Source organism: Polyergus mexicanus, unplaced genomic scaffold, assembly GCF_030449975.1.
Source record: "Polyergus mexicanus isolate NDT 795.1 unplaced genomic scaffold, iyPolMexi1.0 SCAF_10, whole genome shotgun sequence".
In the NCBI taxonomy this organism is placed as follows: Eukaryota; Metazoa; Arthropoda; class Insecta; order Hymenoptera; family Formicidae; genus Polyergus; species Polyergus mexicanus.
The window spans coordinates 4,313,645-4,326,104 of NW_027223330.1; the positions used below are offsets into that span (position 1 = coordinate 4,313,645).

The window sequence follows — 12,460 nt, forward strand, 5'->3', positions numbered from 1 at the left end:
TTTTTCGTTTTTTTGGAGAGTGGGGGTGATGGGGGTCGGGCTTCCCCGACTGATTATCACTGTTGGGGTCACAACAAAGAGTTTTACCGAGAGATCCGACCATATTTCTCAAAATTCAAAAAGGCCTTATTCGAAACAATTACCATTATTCGAAATATCAAAAAATCTTTTATACAAAAATTTGATCTCTATTTAACCACATTAATAAAATTTTGAAAAAATATTTTTTTTTCACTGATTTTTGCCCTTGTTGATTCTCTAGTGCCAAAACGGTTCATTTGCGGACACAAGTTTATTGAAAAAATTAGTTTGTGTTGATGTCCTTTATAAACATCTGAAGTTTGTCGGTCTAATTTTGGGACATTCTGTATATATAATCATCTTTTTCAAAACAAAAACAAAAAAAAATAAAAAAAGGCGCCAAGTCTACATGCCTGTTCAAAAAGTTGTTGTGCACAAAGATGTGCTGTTTTAATATACATATATTTTATTGTTTAAATGTGCTTTATCAAAAATGATATCAAAAAATTGCGTCAAATAATAAAAATAAATATTATACGCATTATAAAATTTAATTATTTAATTTAATTACCACAATTCTTTTATTATTATGTATTTTATTCGAGTATTTATAAATAATAATACATATGTATAATACTATAATATATTCGAGTATGTACTTTTTTATTATAATTTTGAAAAAAAAACTAAAAATATATATAAATTTTTTTGATAAGAAATTTCTAAAATGTATCAATGAGAGTGACAAAGCTATTTAAAAGAAAAAAAAATTTAATGCAAGAAAAATATGGTGCTGCTATGGCAATTCAATCTAACATTTTGACTGCATAAAGAAGGTAATAAAAAAATAAAAATTTAATGAAAGGAAACTTGGCAGTACTACGATGCAATCAAAACTTAATGTTTTGACTATCATAATAAATATAGTAACGCCAAGTTTTTTTTATTAAACTTTGTTTACTTTTTATTAACCTTATCACTCTTATTGATACATATATGCATATTTTACAAACGTATATTTTTTATAAATATTTTTTCGTCGCGCGGCTAGTGACTGCATATTTGAGCTGTCTCTTTTCACCACGTGTTTATAGTTTATACTCGTACGAATTGATTGATCTGCTTTAATTAATTTTTCAATAATTATTACAGAAATCACAAAATAGTAAAGGACTTTTCTGCTTGATTTCACTTGCTCTATCTGCGATCTCACGAAAGATAATACGGTTATTACCATGTTGTATATGCAAGTACTCGAATAAAATACATAAATCACAGATAAAAGACATATATTGCATTTTATTAAAGATAACAATTTTAATACTGAAACGTATATATATGTATATATATATATATATATATATGTGTGTGTGTGTGTGTGTGTGTGTGTGTGTGTGTGTGTGTGTGTGTGTGTGTGTGTGTGCGTGCGCGCGCATAAATACAATAAAAAGATTAAAGTAATTACGTTAAACAATTAATTTTTATAATACATATAAAATTCGCCCTCATTATTTGGCTTTATTATTTAATATATTTAAATAGGAAAACGAATTTTTAAACAATAAAATATATATTAAAGCAACACTTCTTTGTATACCTTTTGGATTTGGCATCTCCTTTTTACCTTTTTGAAAAAGATATCTAATCAAAACCATAATCAACATTTTGTTCATCAAATTGTTTTTAAAGATTGAAGGTCTTAATAACATACTTAATTTTATCAAATTTCTTCATATGCCACGTCAATATATCATATAACACAACTGTAATACAATAAAATATGTAAAAATAGCTTTTTGTTTTAACTACAAATTTCTCAAAATTGCACGTGAAGATGAGAATCATATGTATATAAAAAATACAAAAATTATAATATAAAAAAATTGTTGGAATTGATTACTCTTTCTTTTCCCTTTTTTTTTGTTGAACTATGTGATTATCATTCGTGATGCTAAAGCATTTAATTTATCAATAATATAATATAGTAATGTATGTGTACATGTGAAAAATTATATATATTTTATAACAAGTTGCATATCACAAAAGAAATATATAACAGTATGTAACTGTGAGAGTAAACCTCTGTGAAATTGGCATCCCATCTTTCAAAAAACTAAATTTTTTTTCTAAGTGCACCCCAAAGTGTTCTAAAATTCCTTATTAATTTTAAAAATAATTCTGGCGAATTAAGCTAAAAAAATCTTTGATGAATCCTAGGGGTGCTAACTTCACAAAATGAAATGACTAAATCAGCGATAACATTTTAAATACTAAAAATAATTAATTTTGCCATTAGGATTTCTTTTAGAACTCTTGAGGTGCTATCCAGAACTTCCAACAGAACTGCTAGAATTTATAAAAATTTTTATTTTTCATTCAAAATATGAAAAATCGCGAAAACTTTTTATATATCGGCCTTAACGCTTCGAGCATTAAGAGTTATTGGTAGAACTCGTGAGGTGCTATCCAGAACTGTCAACAGAACTGCCAGAACTTTTAAAAAATTTTTTAATTTTTCATTCAATATACGAAAAATCGCGCGAAAACTTTTTATATATAGATCTTAACGCTTCGAGCATTTGGTAGAACTCGTGAGGTGCTATTCAGAACTCTTAACAAAACTGTCAGAACTTTTAAAATATTTTTTGGTCGCATTCAATATATGAAAAATTGCAAAAAAAATTTTTTCAGAATGTCGGCAATTTTATCAAAGTTCTGAATAGCACTTCACAAATTCTACCAATAACTATTAATGCTCGGAACGCTAAGACTGATATATAAAAAGTTCTCGCGATTTTTCGTATGTTGAAAAAAAATTTTTTTTTTTAATTTTTTTTAATTTTGACAATTCGGTTGGGAATTCTGGGTAACACCACAAGAGTTCTTAAAGAAATTTTAATGGCAAAATTAATTATTTTTAGTAGTTATACTGCTTTCGCTGATTTAATTATTTTATTTTGTGAAGTTAGCATTCCTAAGATTTATCAATAGTTTTTTTAACTTAATTCGCCAGAACTATTTTTAAAATTAATAAGGAATTTTAGAACTCTTCGGTGTTCACTCAGAATTCTAAAAGAACTTTAGTTTTTTAAAAGATAGGGTGCCAACTTCATAGAGGTTGAGAGTATCTAATCGTGAAAATTGAGATTTCTTGTCTAAATAAATTATCTTAGACTGGATCGAATAAATTTTTCCTTACCTCGTTCATGAATTGCTAAATATAAATGCTCAAACATTACTTGTGATTAAGTCATATGTTTCCGTTTACGATGATCAATCAATGAATATGTTCTATAAATTAGCCAGTTCTCTTCTCAAATCTGGTAATGGTTTATTGCGCGTTGCAAGAATCCGATGTCGCGTCCCGAATGCTCCAACACACCAGCAGTAGTCTCGCAATATTTCTTAATAAAGTAAATGAATTATCATCTGAATCTATCCTCTCTGTCTACTTCTCTGATATATACGTACATACATACATACATATATACATACATGGTCGAACAATTAAGTTTCGAGACTTGCTTGGCAATTCCGAACGTTTAATCCGTTTGTGCTGCCATTTTAGGGGGTTACCCAACTCAACATGTGGTGCAAATTTTAAATTATTTGGTTCAATAATTAATGAGATACAGACACGCAAAGTTTTGTTACAAAATTTTGTTTAAAAATCGGTGTAATGGAAGAAACGCGCCAACATTAAATTCTGCGTTAAATTAGAAAAGTCTCCAGAAACATTACGAATGATTCAACAAGCCTATAGAGAGTCAGCTATGCTAAAGAGTAACGTTTCGAAGATACGGATGACAAAAAAAAACGTGAATCAAATTTTGAAAGAGCTTGCTTCAGAAGACTAGGTTCGCTGAATCACTTGTAACGTTTTTGTGTTGGAGACTTCACTAATTTAATGCAGAATTTAATGTTGGCGCATTATCAAGCAATCCTTCTATTACACCGATTTTTAAACAAAATTTTGTAACACAAAACTTTGCGTAACTGTATCTCATTAACTATTGAACCAAATACTTTAAAACTTGCACCATGTGTTGAGTATTGAGTTAAATAATCCCCTAAAATGGCAGCACAAACGGAACAAACGTTCGGAAATGCCAAACAATTATTGAAACTTAAATGTTCGACCGTGTACGTACGTACGTACGTACATACGTACATACGTACATACATACATACATACGTACATACATACATACATGTGTGTGTGTGCCATGCATGCATGCATGCATGCATGCGCGCGCGTGTGTACTCCCCATTATCTTGCCCTGATTTTTCGCAAACCCGCCTTGAACGAACCATCGGATCACTCGATTATCGAAGCGTACCGGACCGGACCGCATCGCACCGCACCGCATCGCACCGCACCGCACCGCACCGCACCGCACCGCACCGCATCGCACCGCATCGCACCGCATCACCAACACCGCTCTCTCTTTCTCGCTACTGCAAACTGCTTACAGCCCCCTGCTACTCGGCTTACTGCTTACTCTCAGCTACCCCATCATCGGCTACACCCGCGCCACGCCACTCCTTTCCACCGCCTGTGGCACCATAAAATAACAACTTAATTATCATGAAATATATGCGTCGCATCCGTGTATGAGAGTAGTGGTAGTTTCTTTTTTATAGGATTGTAAGGATTATAAGGAAACAAGTCAGAATAAACAGATTGGAATATGAAGGACATATTACAATCAAAATATCGAATTAATAAGTGAAATATATGTAGATTTGATTGTAGTGTAACAGATAATTAGATTGATTTCGCTATCAAGATTCTATATCAAGAGCATAATACGGAATATATTGCATATACACAGCAATGATACAAAATATTAATTTATGAAACACAAACATTTCGCGCACGCTTGTGTGTATGTATGTGATCTTATTCTAATTAAATCCACAATACTTTTCATACAAAAAAATCTATATGAATTATATTTTTATATTATATAAATTCTAAATATTTTTTTATATTTAAAAACATTTGCATAATCATTATATATATTGCTGTGTTGTATATCATAAAATAGTTAATTGTACACACAGATTTTGATTACACAGTTATAAAAGTTACACGCGGTTAAGTCTTTCGCGAAATACTAATTCAATACCTCACAACAAACCACCCTTGAATCCAAGGATGCATAAGCTCCTGTTTCCTAGATTTCCCAAAACTTTCAAGAACTAGCTAATCGTTAGCAAATAGATAGTTTGAACATAATATATAATATATACTGTATAATATATACTGTAATATATACTGTATATATAATATATAATATATACAGTACATATATATTTAATCTTTCTGTATACATCTATATACGCACGCATACACACTCGTACAAGTATATGTATGATATATGTGTGTATGTGTATACATGCGTATATATTAAGCAAAGCATATCGAAATTTCTTTAAGTGACCTTATAAACATTATTTTTTGCTTACATACTGTTTGTACAAAAAAAGTAAAGTTAGTATTGTACATACTGAATAAAAAAAATATATATATATATTTTTGTGTACTTGTACATCAGCTAAAAAATTTATTCCTAGCACCAAAAAAAATTTCTATTATTTTTTGTTTTAGCCAAACATATTTGGTAACTGACCTAAAATAAGAATTTTTGTAATTATTTTTCTCACTAGTACAGCTGAATAAATATTTACACAACTATAATTTGAAAATATTTGAAAAAGATTTACATTCTAGTAAAAACTATTTTGTGATACACATTGTATGATTTAGCATTTATATACAGAAATTTTCTTGATGAATAATAACCTAGATGGATCAAGTATATTACACATTATAATTCATAAAGGAAAAGCAAGAAATACGTAGACATATATGTTTTCTGCAATCCATTGCGCTTTATTACAAATGAATCTACGATATGCAGATTTACATGAACGATTGCCTATCAACGCAAAACTTACTTCTAGAAATATATTGTCGTGCGTGAGAATAAACCTAAAAATTTGAATTGATTCTCAAGTATTAAAATGTTTCCCTTGAATTTAGTGTGCACACCTAAAGACATTGTTGACAAAAACATTCTTAAGCAATGAGAACATTATAAAGCATATTTTTCTTAGACTTTATAAATTGTTGCAATATTCAAGTTTTAAAAACTATATTATGTGCATTGTTTGTTTTATATATCTGTCTCTTTGAGTATATATAGACTATCCTCTTATCCATTATTTTCAATAATATTATTTATTTCATCAATAAAAAAAAGTAAAAGGGCACAAATTTCATAAATTATATACTGAATATTATCATATTTTGAAACTAATTGATTATCCAATAAAACAAGATGGTAATTCAATAGTTTAGACGATATTAAATTAATATATCTCTAAAATACCATCATTAATTTGATTTAAAATTAATATCTATGTAATAGTTTTATTCACCACTTTCCAAACTTTAAATTTCACTCAAAAGGAGATTTGTTTATAAGATACAATAGTTACAATACATATCTGAAGAGTTTTCAAGTGAACTTTATTTGCAATGTTTGTCAACATTGTTTAGAAGTGTGTACCAGGCTTTACTAGCAAAACGCTATATAATAGAGAATATTTGAGATTTAGAAAATAGAAGAATAGATCATAATAAAGATTGTTTCCATTTTGCAATATTAATCTCTGTCGATGAAAAATAAACGTAAATGCTACATGTAGCTTTGTAGGTTTCACGACAAACGTAGCACATAAATTTAACATCATAAAATTTATCAATTAAAATTTGTTGAATTACAGAATACGATCCAAAATTAAATCATCACCCGCATGAGTCAACTTGATTAAGTGAGTTTATGATAGTTGCGTAACAAAAACTTCATAACGCGAATAAGAGGAAAGCATGTGAGAAAAAAAATACACGTGTTATAGGACAGAAACTAAACGCGTCTCCACAAAAACCAAGGAAATATGCAATATTAATTGAAATATATATATACACACATATATATATATATAATATATATATGTATATAACATGTATGTATTTAAATGATAGAAGAACATGAAGCGTGCGAGTGTTGCTATAATAGGTGATAGAATACCTTTTGCAATCTCAACACAGATTATTCGGCTCTCGTTGGATGCGCGCGCACTCATTGTTATCCTCTTATATGCTCTTGGACAAGCTCAGTCCCTGGAAATAAATAAAAATTGTTCAATCATAACGAATAATCCCATAGTTTATTGCTGTTCGAAAATTTCATCATTTCTCATTTTAAAAACAATATTTATCGAGTAATTCTTACCTAGATTTGGAACGACTGTCCTTTTGCCTGTCCTGCGACTTGCTACGTGAGCGTGATTTTCCGCGCGAGCTTTTACTATCAGAACGAGAACGACTGCGACTGCGACTATAGGAGCGCCTGCGATCTCTATCGCGACTACGCGATCTACTGCGGGATCGAGATCGAGAACGTCTACGATCCCTACTTCTGCTACGTGATCTACAAAAGTATTCAAATATTAGAACTTGTCTATATACAAGAAAATAGCTGTATATTAGAATTTATAATTATATAATTTGTATAATTTGTTCTGTCTCTATCTGTATTAGCTTAATATTAATAAAATGACAAAAAAATGAGAACATTATTATAAAGTACATTTTTCATCTTTATAATTTGTTACAATAAGCTTTCAAAAAATTGTGTTGTGTGGCGGTGTCTTTGTATGTATATTTGTTTTATTTATCTGTCTTTTAACTTATATAAAGACTATCTTCTTACCCATCATTATCAATAATATTGTTTTTTTATAATATTAAATGATATAATTTTTTTATCAATAAAAAAGTAAAAGTTTCAAAAATTTTATAAATTAAGACTGAATATTATTCATTTAAAATTAATTGATTATCCAATAAGATATTATTATCCGATAAGATTTAATCAATATTGATATTTTATATATCTCTAAAATAAAATCATTAATTTGACTCAAAACTGATATCTATGTAATACAGTTTTATCCATCATTTTCTAAACTTCAAATCTCACTCAGAAAGAGTTTTGTTTATGAGATGCGATAGTTATAGTATGTATGTAAAATAGAGTGTCTACTTAAATTTTGTAAAAAAATCCCTTGAAAATTCTCAGATTATCTAGTTTTGTTCAAAATTCCAAGTAAAGAAAATATTTCAAAGATTTTTTTAGTGCAATTTCCTAAAATAAGTTTATTATTGTATTATTGTGTTTTCCAAAGCTTTTTACTCATACGGAAAAAAAAACACAAAACCATTTAAGTTTCAAGTGCTAAATTTATAAATGTACTAAAAAAAGGCCGAATAGTTTTCTAACAATTTTTAACTTGCATAACATTTTCTTTTTTTATCACAAAAAATTAAAATAAAGAACATATACTACATATTCAATATTTTGTTAAGACATTGAATATATAAACAGAGATAGAAATATATTTATAATATATTTTAAACACATAATTCACAATTTGACTTATTGGTGGATTGCAAAATTGCTTACAGTATAAGAACAAAATTATTAAAGAAAAAAATTTTTTGAAAATTCCTTTAGTCCCAATAAAAATCCGTAACAATTTTCTAATTTCTCGAGGTACAAAACAATTCCTTGGAAATTCTAGGTTTTCCATGCTTTTCCAGGGAGCAGATACCCTGTTATAATGTGTATTTAAAATGACTTATGACGTATGATGTATAACTTACCTTCCACGACGGCGACTTCCGCGGCTTCGATGAGGAGACGTCGGACGTCCATAACGCGCCATTTGAACTCGGAGTTCCCTACCATCCAACAGCCTTCCATCCATAGCATCTAGTGCATCTTCCGCATCACGCTTATCGTAGAATCTATCAAAAGATATATTTAAAGCATATGTGAGATTCATGTTTTTTAAACATTTTTAGAATTTCTTCTTCTAATATAACTAAATCCGTTGGTACAGTTCCTGGTGAAAAAATTTTACAATCTCTATAAAAAATTAAAATTTTCAATAACAAATCACAATCTTCTACAAATTTATTAAAATTATAGAAAATCATAGTAAGTTGTAGTAAGATGTAGTGAATTGTAAAATATATTTACAAATTTTTACAGGTTTTCACAACTTTTTACGAATACTTTTATGAGCAATGTAAAAAGTTATAGAAGTTGTAAGTGCGCTTTTTATTATTAAGTCACTATTATCGCTACTTTATGTTAATAAATATAATTTAATTATAATAAAATTTGCGCACAAATTACCATGTTGACCCTTAATCACCTTTCCTCACCTTTGTATGATTCATAACAGTCTTTATTGTTTGATTTTAATTTTAAAAATTGTAAGAGTTGTAGATATAATAACTAAACTATATATAATATAATTGTAGAAAATCACAACTTTCTATGTAAATTTATGAAGAAATACAAACATGGCCCAAATCATCTAATTGGGCGAAAAAATTACGTAGAAATAATTTAAAGTTATAGTTACATAATAAAAAATTATAGTTTTTTCGTGTAAAAAGTTATAAAATTATTTCTATCGGGATTTGTTTAATTTCAAACACCTTATTTTAACTGTTATGTGATCTCTGTAACGGAGCGACCAAATTCTAAAGTCACACAGTATAGTGGGAACTGCTGTGCTCTCATGTCATGACGTCAGCATAATTATCAACCGCGTTCGTATATTTAAGATCCTAGCGACTGTTAAATATATATTCGACATATATGATATATTTACGGTGTATCAATCATTGTAACATCTAAGCTCACCTGACAAATGCGAAGCCGCGACTTTCGCGCGTGAAGCGATCGCGGGGGATGTAAATATCGCCGACTTCACCACAACGCTCAAACACGCGCCTAAGATCTTCCGGCGTTGTCCTGTATGTAAGATTGTCGACTTTCAGAGAGACCATCCCATCGATGCGGGGTGGCGGTCTTCCATAACTCATCTTCCTTTCACGAATTTACTCCTCGTGATCAGATAGACAAGATTTTCGATTGACGAATTTATTACGAATCAATTTTGTTCTATCCGAACGACGATGCTCCAAAGACCAGCAACAAGAAGATGGCGACTTCTTCGGTTACTCTTGAGCTGCGTTCCCAGTTCCGAGTTCCGATATTACTGAAAACATATAGTTTACGTCACGTATACTATAGATTTTCAATACTGGCAATGAATATCGGAACGAAATCTTTGGTCGCGTTCGGCAAAGAAAACCGTTCAGTAGCAATCGAATGATTGGCTCTTATTTTTAGGCCGATATTATATTTGTCGTACGACGAACTTTTTAAACATATTGATTGGCTGCAAAATAGAAACTTTCTAGAGACTCCAGAAAGTTTCTATTTTGCAGCCAATCAATGCGCTTAAAAAGTTCGTCGTACGACAAATGTAATACCGGCCTTAGAACCAACCACTGAACTCTATACATATAGAAATACGTTTACGCTAGGTTTAAATCATTGCGCAGGAATCTGAACGAGATAGATTCCGGGGGCGATGCGTGGCGCCGGGCGTAGAGTCGCAGGCTGGTAATCGAAAAATTCCAGGTTCGATTCCGCTCGGGTCCCATCCTTCCATATGACCCAAAAAGAGGTTTTCACACATTATCCTATATAATGCCTATATTGGTTTATCATATATTATCCTATCCAATACCTATATTAGTTTATTATATATTAATCTATTTAATACCTATTTGTTTCCTACCTACGCTTGAATAACATTTCGATTTGTCTCGACGAATTGGAGTCTTGCTTTGACGCGCATGCGCAGTGTTCTCGTTCTCGTAAACTAAGTTGAGATGGCTCTCTGGCAGCATGAACGGAGATGTACTCTGTTCCTTGCCAAAAAATAGAAGAAGAAGAAGAAGAAGAGATGATGAGTGATGACATGAATTCGATCGAGATAAAAAAAAATATGTTCTGATATACATTATTAATACTGAAAATTGATATTTATTTACATTATATACAATAGATATTATTATTATTATTATTATTAAACAAAATATATAAAAAACATCATTATATTATCCTCTAGCAGAATATTAGAATCCAATCAAAGATTAAGGGATATAATTTCCATAATTTTTTTTCTGCATGTTTATAACATATTGCTCCTTTAAATCATTTCCTATTTTTAACAATAGTTTTTCTAACTGTCATTTTGTCATTTGTAAATCCCTTTTTGTGTCTTATTTATTTGAATATTTTAACCATCCAAAATCTCTTGCTGTATTTCTATTTTAATTTTATTTTAATTTACACTGCCAGAATAGTAATGTTTTATAATATATTTTTGATTAATAATAATAATAATAATAACACACAAACACACCTATTATATAATAAAATTAATGAAATAAATAATACTTAATACTAATTAAGGCCGGGTTCACACTTTTAAAAAAACAGAATATACTACTTATTTTCAGCGCGAGTTCTGATTGGCTTCTGCTTTTCTGCTAAGGTGTAAATTTTTCCTAAAAATCTACAATAAGTATAGTAAGTCTTTAGTCTTAAGAAATTGACAATGCGGCGTCTACAATAGAGATTTTAAGCTCTAAGCCTTATGAAATTGACCAATCACAGTCAACTATGAGAAGAATATACTCGATTGTGATTGGTCAATTTCTTATAGCTTAGGGTTTAAAATCTCTATTGTAGACGCCGCTTTAGTCAATTGCTTAAGGCTTAGGGCTTACTACACCAATTATAAATCCAGACTAAACGCTCGACGCTTGATGCTGCCAGAGAGAAGCCTTCTCTCTGATGCTGCCATGTAAGGCACCTTTATATGAAAGAGCCAACGATATATGTACATAGACCTAGAGTCCTATATAATCAGAAAGGTAACAATAGCGTCTCGCTTGTTGATTGGCTGACCGTCATGGGCATGTTCCACTTAACGACCGCAACGCTCTTGGTATTATTTCATCTTTGTTGTTCACCAAAAATTAAACAAAGATACATGATGCTCGCGAGCGTTGCGATCGTTAAGGCCATATTACACTACAAGTTGCATGCTCAGTTAAGCGGGGAGCACACATTTTTACATAGGCGCGTAATCATAAGCATAAGGAATTTGATTGGTCAATTTCTTTGCATAAGGAAATGGACCAATTAATTTCCTTATGTTTATGATTATGCGCTTATGTAAAAGTGTATACTCCGCGCTTAAGTCAGGAGCATCCCGAAACCCATAATGCATTGCAAAGAATCGACGTGTACGCAGTCGCTATTGAAAAGAGATGCTAAATATTGAAAAGAACAAACAAATAAGATAGACTTATTATTGGCTCTCGCGGCCTTTTGCAATGCATCAAGAGTTTTTGGATGACATACACAATTTCAACGGTATGACATAGGCCGGTATTCATAGTCGGGTTTTTATTTCAAGACCGTCTTAA

General features: G+C 30.4%; 1 protein-coding gene across 2 annotated transcripts; it reads right to left on the reverse strand.

Annotated features, from left to right (window-relative positions):
* Positions 1-3,035: 3,035 nt before the first annotated feature.
* Sc35 (SR family splicing factor SC35) lies at positions 3,036-10,137 on the reverse strand. Of its 2 annotated transcripts, XR_011447497.1 has the most exons (5): positions 9,813-10,137; positions 8,759-8,902; positions 7,326-7,523; positions 7,122-7,213; positions 3,036-4,577 (listed from the first exon to the last, which is right to left on the reverse strand). XR_011447497.1 is itself a non-coding variant. In XM_070303546.1 (4 exons), exons 1-4 carry the CDS (start codon positions 9,992-9,994, stop codon positions 7,207-7,209), a joined length of 531 nt encoding a protein of 176 aa, XP_070159647.1. In that variant the 5' UTR covers positions 9,995-10,137; the 3' UTR covers positions 5,905-7,206. The 2 variants fall into 2 exon arrangements, 1 of the variants encoding a protein (XP_070159647.1); XM_070303546.1 differs by lacking the exon at positions 3,036-4,577 and having other exon boundaries at positions 5,905-7,213.
* Positions 10,138-12,460: the final 2,323 nt, after the last annotated feature.

Bases quoted from the DNA above. Each gene is read 5' to 3' on its own strand.
- Sc35 (XM_070303546.1), bottom strand. From the start codon at position 9,994: ATGAGTTATGGAAGACCGCCACCCCGCATCGATGGGATGGTCTCTCTG. The intron at 8,903-9,812 runs GTGAGCTTAGAT...ATCTTTTGATAG, and splicing joins CGCGGCTTCGCATTTGTCAG to ATTCTACGATAAGCGTGATG. The intron at 7,524-8,758 runs GTAAGTTATACA...ATACTTTTGTAG, and splicing joins GGAAGTCGCCGTCGTGGAAG to ATCACGTAGCAGAAGTAGGG.